The sequence below is a fragment of the Protopterus annectens genome, chromosome 7.part0 (assembly GCF_019279795.1).
Source record: "Protopterus annectens isolate FY-2018-M chromosome 7.part0, PAN1.0, whole genome shotgun sequence".
In the NCBI taxonomy this organism is placed as follows: Eukaryota; Metazoa; Chordata; order Ceratodontiformes; family Protopteridae; genus Protopterus; species Protopterus annectens.
Window position 1 is genome coordinate 1,684,261,819 of NC_056739.1, and position 23,977 is coordinate 1,684,285,795.

At 38.6% G+C, this 23,977-nt stretch overlaps 1 protein-coding gene across 1 annotated transcript in view; it reads right to left on the minus strand.

The window, feature by feature from the left end:
• Positions 1-1,476: 1,476 nt before the first annotated feature.
• Positions 1,477-23,977, minus strand: part of RLBP1 (retinaldehyde binding protein 1) — a 279,097-nt gene continuing 256,596 nt past the window's right edge. Inside the window, exons 5-6 of the mRNA XM_044078197.1 lie at positions 12,119-12,229; positions 1,477-1,869 (exon numbers count right to left, since the gene is read on the minus strand). Coding sequence (XP_043934132.1) covers positions 1,711-1,869; positions 12,119-12,229 — 270 coding nt within the window. The 3' untranslated portion in view covers positions 1,477-1,710. The remainder of the gene's footprint in view (positions 1,870-12,118; positions 12,230-23,977) is intronic.

A 23,977-nucleotide genomic window follows, 5' to 3' on the forward strand; every position in this document is an offset into this window, starting at 1 on the left:
TCTGTCGACTATTCTCAGCAATCCGTCTTGCAATGGAGTTAGTAATGTTGTTGCATTTCCCTTGAGCCATTAGTTTAGCTATCTCCTGAAGTTCAACTACTGTAGTCTGGTGACACTCTGATACAACTTTAGATGATGATGCGGACAATGTTGGTGGCTCATCATAAGCGATAAATGCATGCTTGGTTTGTGGGTGATAATTCAGCGACGAATTGCTACAATGATATTTGAACTCTTTGCAAACCATGGTATCACTAGTTTAAAAAAAACCTTTCCATTCAAAATCATTCTTTCCACCTTAGATTCCATTTTGAACCGACTCAAAAGTAGTCACTTTTTCATAAATTTTCTGTGATCTTGTCACTCATGAATAGTGTTGTTCCATTTGAACCATTTGAACCAACTTCATTCATCTATTGCTCTTGAAAGGAAGACTGGAAACAACACAGGAAACAATCGAGTGAAGCTGACCTGGCGCTGCTTAATTAACAATGTGTGAATTAAATAACATACATAGGTGATGAATTAAAAAATTTAATCGCCAATAATTTTTCCGTGTTAATCGTACATGTTAACAGAGATTAATCAGCAGCCCTAGTTTGTACTACCTGCTTACTGCTGACTGAGACAGCTATTACAGAGCTCATAATCTATGCAGTACAGTACAGTGTACATGCAAGTAGATACTGGACAGTATTTTCAACATATATATATATATATATATATACATATATATATATATATATATATATATATATATATACATATATATATATATATATATATATATATATATATATATATATATATATATATATATATATATATATATATATATATATATATATATATATATATATATATATATATATATATATATATATATATATATATATATATAGTAAGATTTAGTAAAGTAGTTATCAGCCATCAAATAAATTAATAAAAAAAATACTTCTTGGAACAAAGTGGCAAAAGTTTATTTCAAGTCAGTACACTTACATAAGCACTTTTATCTCATTAAAATGCCAAAAGACTTCTTCAAAACAATCATGCTAAAAACAATTTTGTGTATGTAAAATATGGACAGTTACATTATTTCACTAAGTATGAATCCAGTGATGGGAAATCCAAATCTCATTAAAACTCTTTTCAATCTATTTACAAATAAAGTAAGGACACAAAACAAGTTTCAGTATAATGCCCTTAACTATTCATGTCAAGTCTATTGTATATAAGCCCTTACTGGTCTGGAATTCTGTAAGCCTGACCTCCCACAAGTTACTGGCATAGAAACAGGGTCTGCTTCAGTTTATTAATTCTGTGCAACCACTTACTGTTTTCATCCTTAATGAAGATAACCAGTAATTTAATAAACAAAACATTAACAACAGCTTTATTAGTTGGTTTTACACACACACACACACACACACGCACACACGCACGCACGCACACACGCATGCACACACACACACACACACACACACACACACACACACACACACACACACACACACACACACACACACCTTGTTAGTACAGTAATGCATTGGCTAACTGTCCTGGGTCTGTTTTATTGTTACAGGGATAACTCTAGAAGCTGGGCAAGGTTTCGTTCACACAGAAATACAGCATTTAAGCTCCAAAGTCTGACCATTCTCTATAACAGATTGATGAGCAATTTGGAGATAAAAGGTATAGTGGTTTCATTTAAAGGGAGGTATCTTCTGTCTCATTCCAGGGTCCAAAGAGTTTTTCAGCAGTAGTTTTGCCATCATAATTGGGGAGGCGACCCCCAAAGTCAGCTGGAAGGATGTCTTCATCAATCTCCTTGTAGAACTCCTCTAGTTCATCTCCATGAACATAGACCTGAATGTGGTGGTGTGAGTAATAATAACAGAAAGAGATAGACAAACACAGGGAGAGAAAAAGAAGCAAAGTGAAATGATCATTTTAAATTAAATTCATACAGAATGTTATAAAAAAATATTTTTTTTTCAATAAACTGCAAATCCCCAGACTGTATTATTTTCAGTATACTGTTCTTGCACTTTTTGAAATGGTAACAATTGCAACAGCTAATATTTTGCTTATAAAACTAACAGCTGTAACTGAATTTAACCTTGCTTTTCAAAACATCAAGGCTTAATAACAACAATCATCTTGCCAATAAAGCAAATTGTCACACTGACTATATTGCCTTGTAAAATACATTTTAAGGTTGCAGTAATACAGCTTTCAGTTGTGCAGAAAAGAGGAAAGGATGAGGATTTAGTCCTTTCAGAAGGGAGCCTTTGCCAAACTTCCTAGCTATTGCCGTAACAGTAGCAGAGCTGCCTTACCCATTTAATGCTGTATTAAAGTGTGTGTAAATCCTTTTTCCAAAAGCAGATCTAGATGTGGGATGGAAAATAAACCATGAAGATATCAACATAGCTCAAAAAAACTGTAGTCCCTAATTAGCACTAAATATACAAGAGCATAACAAGAGGTAATCAAATCAACAATATGCAAGAACAGTCCCTGCTGACTCAAACATCAGAAAATAACTGAAATAATGCAGTCCAGGATTACAAGGAAAAAAAAACATGATTTAATGCAGAAATACAGTTAGCAGTAGCATGAAAAAGTAACAGTACTTGTGAATTTTGTTACCTTTCTTCTTTCTTTATGAAATGTGAATTGGACATGGTATGATATTTAGGACTCAACGTATGCTATTGCCCTCAGTACAATAAGCCATTCTTACCTTTATTAATACTCCACACTCTTGTTAAGCAGGGTCACCCACCATGGATGTAAGAATATATTTTATATAGTTTTTTAGAACACTTCGCTTTCCTTTTTTCAGACTTTACAATGTATCCAAATGGTTCCAGCTCACTCTTGTCAAATACTGACTTCATAACAGAGTGTACCGCTTTCCTTTTTCATCAAAAGCACTCTTTGTTGTGTGTACAGTTTATCATATGGAGAAATGGTGGCTGTTGCATTTTGTATAGGGGGTGTAGTTTGGATGACAGTGGCTGTGTGTGCTGATGCAACCCCTGGGGCTGTATCATATAACATTATCAAATGTTTCAGCATTAGGAGTTGGAAGATGTGTGTGTGTTAGTGTTTTTGGGTAAGGATTAGAGTAAGAGGTAGGTAAAGGGGTAGTTTTAATATTGCGATTGTCTGCTAGTGTACAGTGTGTGTGTGTGTGTGTGTGTGTGTGTGTGTGTGTGTGTGTGTGTGTGTGTGTGTGTGTGTGTGTGTGTGTGTGTGTGTGTGTGTGTCTTGTGTACTGGAACTGTTAGGGAAAGGGTTTCTTGTAAGGTAATGTACAGGGTTAGGGTTCACACACAAGTAATGTTATGCAGAAGAGCAAAACTCTATATGTTTCCAGTTACTTACCTAGACTTTGTATAATTACCTTTATGTTGCAGCATGTTACTGGTTCACAGTATATAAGACAGGATCCTGTGTTTTGAAATTAAGTATTTTAATAACATTTCAGTCTCTGGTGTCAGCTGGAGCCCTGGATCAACTGCATGAACTGTTCATACTTCTGACTGATCATTTGTTCATGCACCCATATCCTGATGTTTTCAGTTGTATATTGTAGCCAGTATGTTTTTTTCTTCATGTAAGATCTCAGTCTCTCGTTTGGCTATAGTAAACCTCTGTATTTCTCTGCTTTCTCAGCTTTGCAGCAGATTCTCTGGATTAGATAGTCTTGCTTTAAAGAGATACATTATTTTGTACAAAATAACTTCTCTTTGCCCCACAGATCCAGATTCAGCTGCTTGATCAATTATTACAATATCAAGAAGTTGATGCTGTCAAGATATAGTCTTTACTTCCTGTCTACAATTTATGGAATATTTATTATATACTGTTCTGCCTTTTGGTTTCTGTCTAGAATCTCTTTCACTGTGCCTTCATTCTCTGGAATCAGTAATGTTAAAGCATTTTCTTTCCACTTTTAACTGAGATAGTAAGAGGCTAAGATTCTGTAACACAGTATTCTTATATTCCAGAACTGCAAAATGGCAATCCCCAGAGCCACTGTTAATGTTCTTTTTCATCAGTTGCATCACTCTTTGGACAATTCTCTCCATCTTTCTGTTATAGTTTTGATATCCTGGGCTTGTAGGCACATGCCTGACTCATGTTCAGAACTCTTAATGTTTATAATCTTGAGCTATGGAGCATTGTATGATAGGAGAGCATCAAGCGTTTCTTATCTTGGGAAGACAGACAATACACTTCTCAGACCGGTACTTGTAGAATCATTAATTTAATCACTTACAGGCATTTGGAATAATACTCCACATGTATAAGGTACAATGCTTCTTTTGACTAAAGCAAATCTGTCCCTACTCTACTCCATAAGCCTACCAGTATTGTGAACAACTTCAGTTCTCATGGACTGGTGTTATGGAGTATGATACACACACTACTTTTATAAAAAGTTTTCTGAGCTGAAATTCCTGATCAGTACATAATGCATCTTGCAGTTTCCTTACACTTTAGCCTGCCAACATATAATTCCTGTATCCTCTCAAGAAAATGTTGCTAATATATTGATGGCTTTGAATGTTAAGCTCTATAAAAAGTGTAGTTAGTCCTTCAAGAAAAATAAGAATGAACTTCCTTTCTGACTGAAAATGTTTACTGTGACCAGCCACTTACAGATGATGTCTCTGCTGGGTGTATTTTTAAATCAGCATCAGTACATCTCTGAAATTCTTTCGCTTTTTCTTCTGTCCTGTTTCCTTGGGAAAATGCAGAATCACTCAATGAATCTGCAATGCCTCTACTAGTATCTATTTGCTCTGCCCTGGTAATATGTTTTGTTCAACATATTTGGTGTTCCTTATCTGGTCTGTATTTTGCATAGAACAATAGCTAGTTCATCTAGCACCCTGTGCAGTCCCTGAAATAGTGGCCTCATCAGCTCAGTTTTGAGGTGCAAAAAAAAAAAAAAAAAACCACATAGTGTCTGCTTTAAAACTGAAGGAAGCTGCTTGTTACATATGATCAAGCAGACAGGGAAGCAGTTACATATTTGTAGTAGAATGTTAAGATGTGTGAAAGTAATGCACTGAATCTAGATAGCCCAACAAGGTTTTGTATTTATTCTGGTCAGAAAATGCCTCATTTGCTTGTCAAACTACTGCTCTCATCAGTTATCACACACAGCAGTTTTAGTTAAAGTACTACTACTATAACATTGTTAGCAAAAAATGTCATGGTGAGCAGTAGGGGTAGCACCGCCAATTGTCTTATTTGAAAGAAGCATTGATCTGGTCTTGAACCACAGAACTGCAATTCCATACAGTTAAGCCACAAGTGCATCATAACTTCAACTTCAGCTCTTCCATCCACTTGTACATTAGGCTAGAACAGAGGGAGTGGCTTAAAATGCTTGTCCTCTGGTGAAGGTGCACCTTAGTGACCTTCCTTGAATATGACTACTTCCCTGCATATTTTATGTTAGGTATCAGAGTATGGAGCTCTGCTCTGCCTAAACCCTCTTCTCAAATGGATTAACATATGACTTTTTGATCAATGGAAAGAGGTGCATCCCTTTAGGTAGCTCAGCTTCCACTACTCCTCTTACTACATTGGTTTTCATAGATCCCTAAGGCCATCTATTTGTCATGTCTGTTAGCTGGGGTTTGTGAATTGATCTAAAAAAGTAATTTTTCAGCCAGGTTCTTTATGAGACTACAGTCATTCCAGCCAAAACTTGTCAAAAACAAACCCACTACACCTGTGGCTAGAACGTGAAAAACAATTTTTCCATGGGTTAAAACCCTTTGACCCTCCCCATCTGGTGACTTCACTGCCACAGACACCTTTACTTACATAAAAAGAAAACTGTAAGAATGAAAACAGCACTCATGCATACTGTGATTTCATGCTACATTATGTGATAAAAACACAGCAGGGAGCTGTTTACTTGGGGAGTCAAGACTGAGAATATTACATTTGATGAAAGCATTTATTTTTAAGGTAGAGCTTCCTTTTCAGCCACGACCTGGGCATAAATAAATGAAAATAAAATGGGGTTTATTTTTTACATTATAACTTTATTACAATGCCATAACTAAAATGTACAGTATGAGATATGGCAGTAAAACATACACTATGTATATACCATCCGTTGGTGCATGTGTTTAACATGAATCACAAGCATTACTATAATAAAAAAATAAATAATAATACATTTGACTTGTTATTTAAAACGCACATTAATATGGATGATAAACTGCATAAGTCTTTAGGCATCCTCTGTCATAAGTACAGTTAAGTTACAACTAGTGGAAAGGAAATGCACATAGGTTCATAGGTGTTTACTAGGCTAACGACCACAAGCACCTTTTTAAGCCTTGCCATGCATCCCAAATCTCTGACGAGTTCTGATACCCTTGATACGTGTAAGCTTGGGTCTGGGAGATGAACCATTTGCAGGTTGCCTGTTTGCATCAGAGACATAGGTGCCAAACCAGGGATGAATTTCTGGTTTCCCATCCAATTGTCCAAGTTGCACTTGAATTGGATTAAGGAGGAACGCTGATTCACATGAATCCGTTCTGTAGACAGGGTAGTCTCTGGGATACATACCTATCTCTCCAGCAGGTCCTATTTATATCACAGGCAAGGTCAAGGTTTAAGTCTTTAGAATGGATAATTCTGGTACTGTTTGTTTTGTGGATATGCAGAAGGTCCATCAGAGTGGGGTCTGACAATGCTTTGTATGCCAGGCATAGATCTCCTCTCAAAAGCCTGTAGGAGACAGAATACAGGGATAGGGCCTTGAGGTGGTCTGCATAGGACATATTACTTATGCCCTGTATTCTTTTAGTGAGGAACCTCTGCATGGATGTTCCATTTGTTGGAGATGCCTGGTTAGGTACATACTAAAGAGGGCAATGTACTCAATTATATGTCTGATGAATGCCGAATACAGTGGAACAATGACTTCCTTGGAGTTAGATGTCATACCTTTGTTTATAAGTTGCGCAACATAGAATGATTTCCTCACCACTGTAGACACGTGATAATCAAAGGCTAGATTACTATCTATGTGTGTCCCTAAGTCCCTGACTACTGGGTCAATTCTAAGGGGTGTGTTGTCAATATGATAGTTACCAGGGATGGATGACTTCCCAAAGGATACTGTTATGCATTTCTTGGCATTTAGTTTTAGTCCATGACTCTGACACCAGTTGTTTATCTGTGTCAGCCCTTCCTAGAGAACATTTGTATCAGTGTGAGATTCAATGACAGCTCCTAATTTGCAATCATCTGCAAATTTAGTCAGCCAGAGACCACTGACATTGGCCTTGACTTCTGAAAAGTAAATGCCAAAAAGGAGCAGACCAAGGACTGATCCCTGAGGGACTACACTTGTGACTGGCCTCTTTGTAGAGGTGGACTCCCCAGTTCTAACTTCCTGGGTCCTGTCTGTGAGCCAGTTGGTTTTCCACTGTGTGACATACGGGTTTGTACCTAACCTCCTGAGTTTGTCAACAATGCCCGAGTAGGGTATTGTGTCAAATGCCTTGGCCAGGTCAAGGTAGGTAGTGTGAACGATTTTGCCCTCATCCATTGCTTTGGTGACCTTCTCAAAGAAGTCCACCAGGTTAAGTAGGCATGATCTGCCCTTTATGAAACCAAATTGGGTTGGGTCCAGTGTCTGAAGGTTTACTATATCTCTCTTGATCATCTCCATGATCATTCTTTCCATGGCTTTACATATAAGATTAGTGAGACTTATGGGTCTGTAGTTTCCAGCGTCTGCAGATGGCTCACCTTTGTGCAGAGGGATGACTGTTGCCTTTCTCCATTCATAATTTCAGAGGCCCTGATAGGTCATGTTTCATGCTATTTAGAAGGCATTCTAGGATATTGTGTGGGCCCATTGATGCAGTGTTCTTAGTCTTAGAGAGAGCATTAAGGACCTGTTCCCTAGTGATAGTAGGGGGAGATATATTTGATGATATTTCCTGAGGAAAAGTTGAGGGGGAGAGAGGAGTAAAGCTGGAGCTAAATTTATCAGCCAGGAGGTTTGCTATATCTTCTGCCTAAGTATAGGTGGCTCCATTTACTATGAGCTCTGCACACAATTGTGTATTACCCTTGAGGTTGCAGACATAGCTAAAGAATGCTTTGTGGTTATTTTTACCTGTGAGAAAACTTACCTCAAATTTGGCTTTGGTAGACTTTATTTGTCCTTTGAGTTGTTTGTTTAGTTTAATTAGAGTGCTTTTATCCTGCTGCACCTTCTAATTTTTGTCATCATTTTCTTTCTCCTGTAATACATCTGACTGATTCCACCAGGGTGGCTTGTTTTTTCAGTTAGTTCTGTACTTCTTCCTGGGGGGGTACATCAAGATTTATCAAACACTAAGCAGGTGTGTGTGTGTGTGTGTGTGTGTGTGTGTGTGTGTGTGTGTGTGTGTGTGTGTGTGTGTGTGTGAGAGAGTGTATACATATGTGTGTATATATATATATATATATATATATATATATATATATATATATATATACAGATCTATGACTTTTGATTGAAAGATCAAATGTCCGAATCCATTATCACCGAATATACTTTACCGAAAGCGCTTTCACCAAAAAGCACTTACGGTAAAGTATGTTTTAAAAGAAAAACATTAAACCTACTTCTATGCAGGGGGCTGCACTCCCCTGCACCCCCACACCCCCCCTACTTTAACATTCTCACTCCGAGGTCGCACTACAGTGGGTGAAAGGGAATTGTATGACCGGCACAACGAGCATACTTATCCAAAAGTGCTGCTTCTGTGAACAGTACTTTCAGTTAAGTATGCTCGGTGATTTCTACTTCGGTGAAAAGTGCATTCGGAGATCTGTATGGATCTCATATATACATATATCCATGTGAGACATAGATGGTAGGTTATGGTTTTATAAAAGTATTTGTTATGTCAGTGGGTATATTCTTTCCACAGGAGACTCACTGGATAACAGTATTTATTATCATTCAGGAGCATTGCTGATTCTGTTGTAGGTTCCAGATAGCAAATATTTTGTTTGTTACAATTGATTATGAGTAATTACTTCTGCAACTATCATATTATTCAAATCATTCTGTAAAACTGTTTCATTTGTTGAGCAGTTCGCTCATAGGCATCTTACAACTAGGGTATCTGTGTTAGGTTAAGCTTTTTTACTGAAAAGTATTAATAAAGATGGCAATCAGTGGCCTACAATGCATCCTTGAGGAAGTGCTAATGTGAATAAGGCATTTTCAACACTCTGCTTTAAGCTTCTGTTTTATGGGTAGCTAGAGAACAACCTCAGGGGGCATTCACATAGTCCTATTGTAGCACTTTCATTAAACTTGAGGCCTGAATATGAAGAATTAGTATTTACATCTGCAGAGAAAATCATCTAGGAGCCCATAATCCATTATTCTGTGTATTACATCTATTAGTGCCATAAGGCTGTAGATACTTCATGCTGTCTCTGAAACAATGTTGCCCAATGCTAATATGCCACATTTGTCCAAAAACTGTTGTAGCTCTTGTACCGTCAACTTTTGAAAGAATAGTGCTACTACAACAGGGTTAAAATTTATTCTACCGTATTAAGGGAGTGTAGTTGTATTATTCTTTGTAAAGGAATAACTATGGCGTGTTTACATTCATAGTGGAAGGCAGAGTGTGTGTGTGTGTGTGTGTGTGTGTGTGTGTGTGTGTGTGTGTGTGTGTGTGTGTGTGTGTATGTGTATGTGTGTGTGTGTTAAAGTCGTACTAAATAGGTGAGATATTGAGTAGCTATGACGTTTGCAGAAATCTTTCTATATTTTAGGTCTTACAATTATGGTCTAGCCTCATTTGCTCTGGTACTTTTGGAAACCAGTTGTTATCTTATCTTCTAGTTATTGTTTTCTACTAAACTGAGATAGATGAGATTATAAAAACTCAAACAATAACGTAAAAAGTCCAAGGGCTGCTCAGGAGAACACACGAATGACAGGCTGAGAAGCCACCACTTTTAATAAAGCAAAAAAATCAGAACATTAGCGCTCAAATTACTACACACGTTTTCATCATTGATGAATTCTACTGTTTGGATGAAAACGTGTGTAGTAATTTGTGCACTAATGTTCTGATTTTTTGCTTTATTAAAAGTGGTGGTTTCTCAGCCTTCATTTGTGTTCTCCTGAGCAGCCCTTGGACTTTTTACTTTATTGTTTGATTATTTTTAGGGCCGTTTTGTCTCCTATTTAGGTTATAAAAACTTTTAGATCAGCTGTGAGAGTATCAGATAAATGAATTATAGTAGCCTTATGAGTTATGTTCCTTCCAGAAAGGGTATTACTTGTATCTAAAAGTGTATTGGTTGCCCTAGGTCTCATTGTTTCAGGTTGGCAGTTTCATGAGATTTCTTTCTGGATATCACATAAAACTATACAGAACTCCTTACATGTATTAGAGTTTGTTTGTTTCCATGAGTGTGAGAATCAGTTGTGAATCTTTGTTAAGTTTTTTTTTTTTAAATCAGGGTTAACTCATTTTGTATTGTCTCTCTACATCAGTGTGGTGATGGAGAAATGTTTATTTATTTTTATTTTATTGTTAGTGATAGTTTATTATGTTAAAGCATTTTACACTTTTATTAAGGTTGGCACATTTCAGCCTTTGGTGTCAGTGAGGTGATATCAAGTCAAATCTGAGTAAGTGTTCTGCTTTGGATAGATAGAACTGATTTGTAATGCTACAAGGTATTTTTCTTTTCAGTTTGTTATTTAAAGGAAGTCTGTTGCTTTGCCTTTTAGGAAAAAAGGAACATTTGTAAATATGTTTTATTTTCGAAAAAAAGGTTATTTTAACAGTTATGTTAACTGCTTTATCATATATGGGTGTATGTACTATTCACCAATGTTTTATAACATATGTAAGTTAAATAAATTAATACATGAGTACCTAAATGTTATTAGAATATATACTAAAAGCACTTTGAGCAAACGTGCTATATGTAATAATTTTAAATTGTTTTACTTTTGGTTACTGATTTAACTGCTTCTGCAGTCAGGGGTAATATAGTTTTCGGTTTGGGGGCCTTCTTTTTGCAAGACTGAATTATTCTGGTGTTAAGTATACAAGTTAAATTCTAATCAGATCACTTGGCCTGGGTCCAGTCTTTCTTTCATGCACACACACACACACACACACACACACACACACACACACACACACACACACACACACACACACACACACTCATGTTCTTTTAATCAGGAATATGCTGAGGATAAGCTGTTGAAGTATAATGGCATCTCAGTTTTCATTTCCTTGTCTTTTAAGAGGTGTCATGTCCGTATATAACAGCTGTTTGCTCTTTTCACATATTTACTGTCGTTTGCACTTCCAGTCAAGGAGTGATTATCTCCTAGCCAGTGCCTCCAATTATACCTAATAACTGCTTGCACACATCCTCGCTAAGGTTCTGCATGGACTGTTACTCCTCCTTATGACTGTGGTCAACGTGTGAAAAGGCTCAGGTTTTATGGACTCATAGCCTTCTACCAGTTTTACATTGTATGAAGAAAGGTTTAGCTGGAAAAGCTATCAAAAGAGAATTCCACCAATGTTAATCCATCCACTTTAAAAACTGAGATGGTTACTGGAGTCTTATTTTCAGTCAGTGTGACCTATGTTTAATACACAGGAGGAAGGCTATGAGGTGCTACTTAGCTTCATCACATTTTCTGTGTTTGATTCCCTTTACCTCCATTTATGTATTGTCTAACTCATTGCAAACCACATAAATGGACACTGACCACTGGGATTATCTGATAAATATATAAGCAAAATAATATAACTTCTCAGTGTTGTACTTTGCATATTTGAAAAGCGTGCCTCAAATCAGATACATATATATTCAAATCAATATAAAGTAATTGTTAGCTAAAGTGATGTCACTCATAGCTTGTCATATAACAAAAAAGAATATATAAAGAAAACCAAATGGTAGCTCTCGGGTTTGATTTGCCAAGAGTTGCTAGACAGCTCAGCACTGTTTATGTAACTGAGGTAGGCATTTTTGCTGCTGGCTGGCAATTAACTTAATTGTAACTTACCCTTTCCAATAACTTGCTCTTCAAGAAGGGCTTCACCACATTATACGTAGTTGTAAAGTACCAAGGCTGGTGGATGAAGTGTACTGCTTTAAATCGAGCTGGGAAGGAATCCTGCATAGTGAAATAAGAAAACAAACACAGCAAACTTGAACAGCGTAAGGAGAGGCAATGTTTGCTTGATGTCTTTTCACAAAACAGATATCAGTAGAAGCAGTATCATAAATAAACATGTCATGAATAAAATTGCAAGTTTTTTTTTAAACTGAGTTATTCTGGTGTTATCCATGAATGAAGCTCTCATACAATATGGACTCAGAAGCTTTGAGCCTTATCTTATATAGGCATATGGCCATTCAGATTTCTATACTTTGCATTTTTATTTGCTTGAAGATACATCCACCAGGATAAAACATTTTATTAGTGTTTCATCTCCCACTGAAACAGATGGAGCTACTTGAAAATTCTATGTTCTTTCTCTTTTTCTGGTTTTGGTTGCGGGGAAGATTTAGGATAAAGACCTCTCCCCCCTTCTAATTTATTCATTCCCTTTGTCTAACTCCCCCCATCCCTGGAAGACATTAATGCTCATCTCCAGTGCGAGTAAAAGTAGTTTTAATTTACATTGAAGATTACCATGACCATTTGCTTAAAATCTGCTGATCTGCTGATTTAGCTCTTCCTTTTTGCTTACACTGGATAAAAGTTTTGGAGATGTTTTATACAAATGCCTGGTACTCCATCACTCCACCCCCCCCCCCCCCATGAAATTATGGTAAAATTACACATGCTGAAATAGTGGAGCTAAAGCATATTTTTAGATATGTAGAATAGCTTGTCCAGTGTGGTAGATCAAAGATTGTGTAACTGCTTGTCAAGGGAGCTTTAGAGGCACATTACTTGAGAATTATCATAGGATCATAGGAGGTTGTTAGGCTATTGGCCCTGAGGCCCTTATAAGCCTAGCCAATAGTTAAACCCATGTTTAAAAAATCAGCACCTGATGCCTCTGTCCAGCAGGGACACGGGTGGAATCCCAGGGGTATCTTTTCTGTTTCTCATCCAGTTATGAAGGTTGCGCTTACAAAGGGGTAAAGAGGTACTATGCTTGATGTGGAGAGGGAGTCTATTCCATAGATGGGGGAGTCTTTGGGACACAAATCTGTCCTGCCAATAAGTCTTGTTGATGTCACAGACCAGGTTGAGGTCATCCACGCGAGTTACTCAAGTGGAGGTTGACTTGTGGATATGCAGCAGTCCCATCAAGGTGGGGTCCGTAATCACCTTGTATGCCAGACAGAGGTCACCTCTGAGGAGTCTGTATGAAACTGAGTAGAGGGATAGGGCTTTTAGCCTATCTGTGTATGGTAGATGTTTGAGGTCCTTGATTCTCCTGGTAAGGAACCTCTGTGGTCTCTCCAGCTGCTGCATGTGCCTTGCGAGGTACATGCCAAAAGGGGCATTGTACTCAATAATGGGCCTTATAAGAGAAGAATACAGGGATGTTATGACCTCCATGTCCCTGGATAAGATACCCTTACTTATGAGGTGGGCCATATAGAAGGCGTTCTGTAGAACGGAAGCAACTTGGTGGTCAAAAGTCAGATTGCTATCAACCTGGGTTTCCAAATCCCTCATGACTGATTGTGTGCTTAGGGCGTTGTTATTAATGTGATAATTTGTGGGGATGTCACTCTCCCCGAAGGCGGTGATGATGCATTTTTTGGTATTCAGCTTGAGGCCATGTTTCTGGCACCAGTCATTTGTCTGAGTGAGACCCTCTTGGAGGATGTCCACATCACTAGGGGAATTGATAACAGCACCCAACTTGCAGTCATCTGCAAACTTGGTCAGCCAAAGCCCATTGGTTTTGGCTTGCACCTCAGAAAAGTATATCCCAAATAACACAGGCCCTAAGACCAAACCCTGGGGTACGCCACTTGTTACAGGTCTACTGCTTGAGGTGGCTTCCCCTATTTTGACTAGGTGGGTTCTATCAGTGAGCCAGTTTGCTACCCATCTGGTAACATATGGACTGATGCCTAGCTGAGCGAATTTATCTATTATGCCTGAGTGGGGAATAGTGTCAAAGGCTTTGGCCAGGTCAAGGTAGGCGATGTGCATCGTCTTCCCCTCGTCTATGGCTTTGGTGACCGTCTCAAAGAAGTCGACCAAATTTAGCAGACATGACCTCCCCTTGACAAAGCCAAATTGTGTGGGCTCAAGTGTTTGGAGGTTGCCAATGTCCTTGTTAATGAGGTCCATGATAATCCATTCCATGGCCTTGTAGATCAGGCTAGTTAGGCTGATGGGTCTATAATTTCCCAGATCAGTGCATGCTCCACCTTTGTGCAAACAGATGACAGTGGCTGTCTTCCACTCAGCTGGGATGAAGCCAGTACTCAGTCTTTGTTTGAATAGGGTGCTTAATGGTGCTGCAAGTTCTTGCCTGAGTTCATGTAGGATGCAGCCTGGGATGTTATCTGGTCCCATGGAGGCTGTATTTGTTGCCTTTGAGAGAGCAGTGATGACCTATTCTCTAGATATAAGGGGAAGGGGGCGGGTACTGGGGATGTCCTTATTTACTGATGGGGGGGACAGAGGGGTAAAGTTTTCACTGAATCTGTCAGCCAGAAAGTTTGCTATATCTATGACATTTGTATATGTGGTGTCGTTGACCACCAGTTCTGAACAGATTTGGGTGCTTCCTTTGAGGTTGCAGACATATGTGAAGAAGGCCTTATGATTGTTTCTAGTAGAAGTGGCCAATTTGGACTCGAAGTTTCCTTTGGAGGATTTCATTAGTGCTCTTATTTGCTTGTTCAGGCTAAGCAGACATTGTTTCCAATTGGGCACCTGCCCCTTCTTGGTCCTGGACAGCAACTCTTTCCTTTTGTTATAGAGTTTATTTATTTCAGATGTCCACCAGACAAGTTTACTCTTCCTTGCAGAGGATGATTTAGTGCTGTCAAGTGCTACTGACTCCATGCATTTATAGAAATGCTCATATAGTGCTTTGGTGTAGTTTTGGATATTGGCGCCTGTTTCTACAGTGGGGGAGTGGGCTGTGAAGCTGTTTATACCATCCCTTAAGAGGCTGTAATCAGCTTTGGAGAAGTTTTTATGTTTGACCCTAGCTGGGGGGGGGATGGTGAATTTGAAAGTGACTGCTTTATGGTCGGATCTTACCAGGGAGAATGACACTATAGGGATGCTGCAGTGGTTCTATACATGATTGTTTTTATGGTGTTATTATTTTTCTACAAACTCATAATGTAGGTCTGCAGTTTAGGAATTCACTTTTTTATTTTGGGTGTGTGAAGTATTGTGAGAACAAATACATATAAAGTAAGCTTTATTCAGGATGTGGGCTTTCTAGTGCATATTTTCATTTGTATAGATATACTCAAATGGATATACCAATGTGAACGTTACACTGTTATAATTCTTACCCCACCGTAATCTGCATGGATTTTTTTGATTTTTTTTCTTTTTTTTTTTTTTTTTTTTTTTGCTATCCAAGAAATTGCCTTATTTCTTCCATAGCATTAGTTTGGCTCTTTTATACTTAGGACTAGGTCTGTTCTAGATATGAAAGTTTGTTTGGAAAGTTGGCATTGCAACATATTAAATTCTAAAAATGTCCTAACATTTATAAAGTGATGACATTTTGCAAATAAGTTTATGGGACATGTAGAGGTAGTCAGCCTGTATGCATTTGGCATTTCATGTTATGTGGATATGGTAATGTTGGTTTTCAGGTACTCAGAACCCTCAAATTAGTTCATGGAAAGAAAAAAATCAAATAATTCTAGAGCACTTCAGTTTTGTATTTTAAACAGTTATATTTAGCATGTTTGAAACAGCATTCATCATTTGCTGCTTGAATAAAAGATATAGGATAGAAAAAAATCTGAAATACCAGTATATTGTCATGGCATAATTCCTCAAGACCAACCACAGAGAGAACTCTTTACACCTCTGCTTCTATGTATTAATGCTAAGGTTGACTGCATTACATGGAAGGAACCTTGACTACAACCCAGCCAACCCATATTCAGATAGCAGCCTTGGTGCTGCAAAAGGGGAAATTAGATGATGAAGAGGTGCTGCCTGCTAACCTTACACAGGAGGGAGGTTGACAGGTGCGTAATGGGATGTGTCTCCTACTAATGAATCTCCAGTGGAATCCAGAGACTAAGTGGGAAATGTCTGAAACAAAAGCATGAGACTGACTGAAGGGTTATGTCACTCATGAAAGTGGGTTTTGTTCCCTCACTACACCCAGGACACACTCCTTTCTTGAGTAATTATGCAGCATACAAAGAGGATGTTAGGGCTGGCAAAAAAGATCTCTTGGTTGGTGGCCAGTCTATGATACGCTCTTGCCCCAAAAGTGACAAATGGGGAAATTGCGGCTCAGGTCACTGCAAGCAGGCAGATGGTTAGCAGGGGAACTGAAATGAAAAAAAAAAATACTGTGGTTACTCTACCTTAAAAGTTAGTGTCCTCTTCTCTCTCAGTACACAAAGGCAAGGTTTTCCATACAATGGTGATGAAATGATGGTCAACATATATTCTTGGAAATTCAGAAAGAAACTCACCAGTCACGTTAAGGCTGTGGTAAAAATGTCTCTGTTTACATGATGCAGTTCTACTGTATTCAGAGGCATGTTAGTGATAATGAGGAAAGACCTCATTATCAGTTAATTTACATGTCTTACAATCGCTGTTAACCACAGCAAGTGTAGATCAGTGCTTTCTTGAGGTAGTTAACAGTGGTGGCTGATGCATCATGTTTGCACAACCACATCTCCATTCACTCTCCTACATACAGAACACAGATTCAAATACACACACGCACGCACATACATACACTCACACACACACTCACACACACACACACACACACACACACACACACACACACACACACACACACACACACACACTAACCTACCCCTCACTAACCTCCCCTACTGTGACCTCCCAGACAGACAGATACTCACACATGCACAACTCCATGCAGCCCCTCACAAGCACACACTCACATGCCACCTAACACTACCTAACCACTAAATTCCTCAGTACTTATGTTTGCCACGATGGATAAATGCAAATTACCACAAGTGGCTTGGAGTACTTTAAGTTGAGGACCAAAAACAAAAAGCTTTTCTGATTTCAAATGTAGCAAACCAGTTGCTAGAATACAAATGTACATTGCATCAAGCGGTTTGCTACAGTTACCATACCATTACCTACTTAGCACTTCAGTACTTCTTTCCCAACACAAATTACAGTATTGGCATTCAGAATGCTGGTACTTCAATAAAGCCAAATTGGTGAAAGACAAATTATGTCCCTTAACACGTTGCACCTGGGGTGCCTACCCCCTTCATCCTACCCTAACTACAGTCCTGCGCATGACTGCTTCAATGACAAAAGCAAAACTGTGATACAAATTGTAACAGTGTGGTGTTTTCTTATGGTTCTCACCAAACAACATACAAGTGACCCAAAAGTATGGAAGAATTGTATAAGGTTTTGTAAATAGAATGCATATAGTAGTTTTCATTGCAAATGATAGCAATGGTGCTTTATCTGAAGTGTGGGGCTATTATGTGTCATTAAGAAATAAGACCTAATTGGATTAATTACCGAACAGGTACTGGTGCATCCTAATACCCATCTTAGGCACTTCATCATCTCAGCTTCCTCAGCAGCTCTGCCTTCACTTCCACGGCATCTCTGTCATACAGCTGCAGCACAGTTTTGGTCACCTTACGTTTCAACTTCTTTGGCATTCTTCTGGCATACAATAGCCAAGACACTTTGTGCTGTTTAGCTGTGACACTGATGATTCTAGCATTCACTTCATTCAAAATTCCTTTCTCTTCAACCATCCCTCCCAGATACTTGAAGATGTTAAACTGTTTCACTATTTCTCTTCTATCTCAATTTCAATTTTCAGCTTCTTCTGAATTTCCCAATATGCTGCCATGACTACTGTCTTGTCTGTGCTCAGTTTCATCCAGTGTGCCTTTGGTTTTGCATTCCATTCCCCTATCATTTGCTGAAGATTCTCTTCAAAGTCTGCTTGTAATGCTACATAATCTGCATAAAGCAGCTTTGTTTTGTGCCGCCTGCCCCCGTCTGATGTGTTTCCTGATGCAGTCTTTCATGAGTATGAAGAGAAGTGGACCCAGTGGTGAATCCTGATACATTCACACTCCCACTGAAAACCCCTCTATGAGTCTGAACACTGTTCATACTTATGTGGTTGGAGCCTTGTACAAAGCCTGCACTAATTCTACTAATATTTCTGGGACTTGAACCATCACATGACTTCCCTAAGCAGTTTTTTGGTTTCTCCAAGTCTAGGAATACCCAGTTGCATTCTTTTAATTTCTAGCTTCTTCTCCACTATCTGACTCATTGCGAGCATCAGGTTGATGGCACTGCATCCTGATCAGAATCCAAACTATTCACCTCCCATATTCCTTTCTACTACTATGTGTATTCATCTATCAGTCACCCTCTCCAGCACTACAATGAAGTATGACAAAAGTTTGATAACTCTGCATCGTCCACAGTTGTAAATGTCCCCACTGTTATTGTAGACTGGCAGTAGACTGCTTATTTTTCAGTCATCCACAATATGGCTCCCTCCACACTGCAGTGTGAATGGAGAGATGATAAATCAACAAGCAAAGGAGAGTAGTATTTCTGGAATTGAATTCATCTTCAAGTCTTGGTGAGTACCTTTACAAATTGGACCCTGTTTTTTTACAAAAATCTCACCAAGACGACACTGATATATAAAATGTATTTTATATAGCATGTATCATGTACAGAAGTAGGTTAAAAAATAAAAAAGATAGCTGGGTGCACAAAACCCAGGATAAAAAAGTGCCCGATCCTGGTAGGTACAATTGTGTTAGGACTGAAAAAAAGACAGTGTAGAATCCTCAAGATATGTAACATTCCTACAATGGGGCTAGGCCAGGCCCAGGAGGAGGATACCCCCCCCCCCCCGATTGCAGTAGTCCCCAAAAATCACAACAAATGATAAGCTAAAAAAGCCATAAAGATGATTGAGTGGACTACTGAGGATGAGAAAGAAGTTATGCATTGTAACTATTATGAAATGAGCTCAGAATTTCAATGCAGAAGATATAAAAAAGATTAAGAGAGAAATTAGAGGAAAGAAAACTACTTGCACAAGAAGTGACTTAAGAAAGTGTGAAAATATAAAAAACAAAATCTAGAGATTTTTGAAAGGTATTCTCTATAAGCTATAATTCATAATAGCCTCCCATTGTTTTGTACCCCTAATAAACTCTAGGAATTAGCATAACTCCTAGAATGGTACAACTCAGTACCCTAGACATTAACTGCATGAATTTGCATAACTGTTAAAAAAATTAGACTGTGTTATTGCATTGTGCCAATTTGTTCTTCCTGTCTTAACTTACAGTTTTGGAGTGACTGACTGCCCCAAAAAAGAAGGATGCTTCATGCTCAAAATGACTTATAGAAATCAGTGTATACCAAGACTATATATTCCCTGTTCTGAAGGAGGTATGGGCCTCCTCAAAATTGATTACATGTATAGATCTGCAGTCATGGGACTGCATACATATCTGCTGACCTCACAAGATTCAAATGTAGTGAATGTTTTGAAACACGTGGAGAATAAGTCTAAGATGACATCCGTGCTTAGTTCAGCAGAAGCATATTGGTGTCAAGCGGGAATGGAAATCAAAACAAAAGTAGATAAAAATCAAGCAACAACTGAATGTGCCAAAATACAGAAGAAAGAACATAAGGTGAAGGATCAGATGAGAAGGTAAGAAATGTGGAAAATGCATAAATACAATGCAAGTATAGAAAACTCTTGGAACATCATGTTGATCAGGACTGAACACAGGAATGGTTAATGAGAGGTGAATTTAAACCAAAAGATGAAAGAGTTAATAACAGTGGCCCAGCCCAAGATAGTGGACTACATACATGTTGCTTTACAAAGTCCATTGAAATGTGCGAGGAACAATGTAGGTTTTGTAAAACAGAACTGGAAACAGTCGCACATCTTGTTGCTGGTTGTGATATACTAATGGCAGAAGGACTGTATACTGAAAGGCATTATATTGTGGCAAGACCTGTATTGGGGATTGTGCAAACATTTTAATATCGGAGTAAGTGAAAAACATTGGAAACATGAGCCAAAAAGCATTATAAAAATGATGAAGTTTATATCACATGGGATCACCCATTACTAACAGTTCCAAAATGAGATGCAAGAAAAACAGATATAGTAGTCCATGAAAAGAAGACCAAAGTAGCACTGATCATTGAAATCACTACACCCAGTGACTAGAGTGTCTTATGTACAGAGAGACACAAAGTCATAAAATACCAGGATTTGCAGGCAGAAATGAGGACAATGTGGAAGAAGAATAACCAGACAGTGTCAATAGTGGTAGGAGCAACGAGTCTTATAAAAAATAATTTACAGTCGTACTTAGATATGTTACCAATACATGTAACTCCATACAAATTGCAAGAGGAGTCATTACTGGGCACATTGTAGATGCTGTGAAGAGCACTTCTAATTAAAATCAAAGACTGAAACAATACTAATTTCATGAACTTTAATCATACTTTGACTTAGGAATGGGGACTATTCCCATCATGGTATTAGAAACCCAAAAGATTTGGAGAAATTTAAAAAAATAGTGAGTACCCTTATGATCCATTGCTCCGCAGTGCATCTAAAATCTTGATCATATCTGCCACAACCTCATCGTGACTTAATTTTCCTTACTGCACTTTATACTTCTTTTAGGGTGGATTCTCCATCCTCTTTCAGTGTTGGCTATGCATGTGGCAGTACAGCTTCTATGGAGTTTACTTCATATAGATACTTCTGGAAGTACTCCTTTTATCTGTTTTTGACACCCTCTATCCTGGTGAGTACATTGTTGTTGTTATCCCTTATGAATATTGTCTGCTGACTATTGTCATTGTCTTTCTGTCTTTGCTTTGCAACCTGTTAAAGCTTCTTTGTGCCACCTAATGAGACACTTTCCATAAGGTGTTGGCGTTTTTCTGATGTCTTGTTCTTTGACATTGTGACTGTTTTCTTAGTGTCCTTGTTAGCCAACCTGTATTCCTTCTTAGTATGGTCCATCTTTTTCTATTGCCCACTTCTTTCTACACTCCTTTCTTTTAGTATCTTCTTGGACTTTCTGCATTCTATCACTAATTTTCCTCATGTACCTTATTTCCACAACTGGATAGATACCATATCTGTTATATTATCTTTACACATGCTGTTTTGAGATGCAGGCAGTCCTCTTTGCCCCCTCCCCCCCAGTTCATCTTCTTCCTGAAGTACTGTGCATGTGTTCACATCAGTCAAATTCCAGGTCTTCAGCCTAATCTCTGTTGATCTTGGAGCCTTCTCTAAAGATCAAACCAGTGGTTTATGCTGGGGGTTGACCATTTCACACAGATAACTTAGCCATCTGTCAGTAAACCTACTACCCTTTCTTTGATAGGAGGAAGTCTACCTATGTTGCATGCTGACCACTTTTATATGTGATCTCGTGACTGTATCTCTTGAGGAAACATGTTTTAGCCATCCATTTGCAAGACAGAAGCCTAGAATATCCTCTTCATTATTGCTGTTGCTTTTTTACAACAGTTGTCAGGAAATCCTTTCATTTAATACAGCTAATAGCTGAAGGAATATCTTCAAAGTCTAAAGAGGTAATCACTCCTTTATACTCAGCATTGCTCAAAACAATTATCAAGTACAATGCCCCCTTTGGGATGTATATCATTAAACATATCAATTTGAAAGACTCCCAAAGTTCCTAACCAAAAAGGTCACAGGTCTATATCCCTGAGATGTCAAGAGAGGCTGGAAGCTCTGTCTCTTTATTGAGTGCCTTATACACTTTTGAGGGAAGATCTCCATCTCACTTACAATACCATTAGATACTAGGTTGCCCTAGCCAGAAAAGCCTACTTTATTGCGTCAGGGGATCCCTAGCCACCAGGGATAATTCTAAAGACATGGGTCAGGGAAAACTAGCCACTAGGGACAGCTCTAGAGATAGGATTTGTGGGGTAACACTAGCCACCAGGGAAAATTTGTCATGTCTTAAACCCTCTTAAACATAATGGGGATTGGGAGGACTCTAGACATCAGGTAGAACTTATCTTTCCTTAATGGCACTTAAATATAATAGGGATTGAGGAGGAAACACTAGAAACTAGGGAGAAATTCTCATACCTTGATGACTCTTCAACATAACGGAATGAGGAGGGAACACCAGACACCGAGGAGAACTCTGAAGGCATATGTTAGGGAGTACCACTAAACACTACTGATACTCTATACATTGTGCCTTAAAGGCATTTAATTAAGAAAAAAATGGTTTGGAGAACCACTAGACTCCAGGCATACTATAATTAGTATGCCATAAAGGCAGTAAAAGGAATTCTAACCTTGCACTCTTCCACTTTCTACAGAGGATATTAGTCCTCTGCACCAATACTAGACATCAGGGATGCAATTTAAAAAGAAAATATATATCAAAAAAGTTAGCTACAAAGGGGGGAATCAGATTTAAATGCTGCATCCTTGGCCACAGTAAACTTCAACATTAATCAATTGTGCTAAATGATAAGTTAATGCAACAAGGGACCTCTGGCATTACTCTGTAAATGATTATTACATATGATGGAGATGGACAGAGAACATTAAGCACTCCACCCTCTCAATCAAATCAAGACATTGATTAATGCGGGGACAAAAATCATGGACAAATTTTAATTATTCCTCCTACAAACTTAGAAAGTCACTCGTATAACAGTTTTTGCACTACCATGGATTTAATGAAGAATGTGAAGTGTGAAACTCTAATGCCTGGCATTGATGACTGAGTGTAATCATCCATGATTTACCAGAGCAGGAAAAGGGAGACATCAGGGATGTTCTGACAACACAGAGACAGGTATGTGGTATGATGTGCGTGTGTGTGTGTGTGTGTGTGTGTGTGTGTGTGTGTGTGTGTGTGTGTGTGTGTGTGTGTGTGTGTGTGTGTGTGTGTGTGTGAGTGTGTGTGTGTGAGTGTGTGTTTCAATGTGTGTATTGTGTATGAGAGAGTATGCATTGAAGGGTGCCTGCATTAACACAATGCATCATCTGTCACTATTAACCACTCCAGGAAAGTAGTGATCTACACTCACAGTAGGTAAGTGCTTTATAGGTTCATAGGTTTATACTAGGCTATCTGCCCTAAGGCATTTATAAGCCTAGCCCAAAGTTTTGTGGCTTACGCTACCCCTTATATGAAAAAATACTGTACCCATTAGTTTGTTGTGCCTCTGTCCAGCAGTGACACAGAGATGATTCCCGGGGTAAACCTACGATCTCCCATCCACAAGTCAAGATTTCTCTTGAACAGAGCCAGCGAGGTGCTCTGCCTCACATGGACCGGGATTTTATTCCACAGCATAGGGGGTCTCTGAGTGATAAATCTATCCCTCCAGCACGTCCTATTTATATCCGTGCTAAGGTTTAAGTCGCTTGCTCTAGTGGTTTTGTTGGACTTGGATTTTTTGAGGTGGAGCATGTCCATTAATTCCGGGTTGGACATGGCCTTGTATGTCAGGCACATGTCACCTCTGAGCAGACGGTATGCGACTGAATAGAGCTGGAGTTTCTTCAATCTGGCAGTATATGACAGATTTTGGAGTCCCTTTATCCTTTTGGTGAGGAACTTTTGGGGTCTCTCCAATTGCTGCAGATGTCGGGTGAGATACATCCCGAATGGGGCATTGTACTCG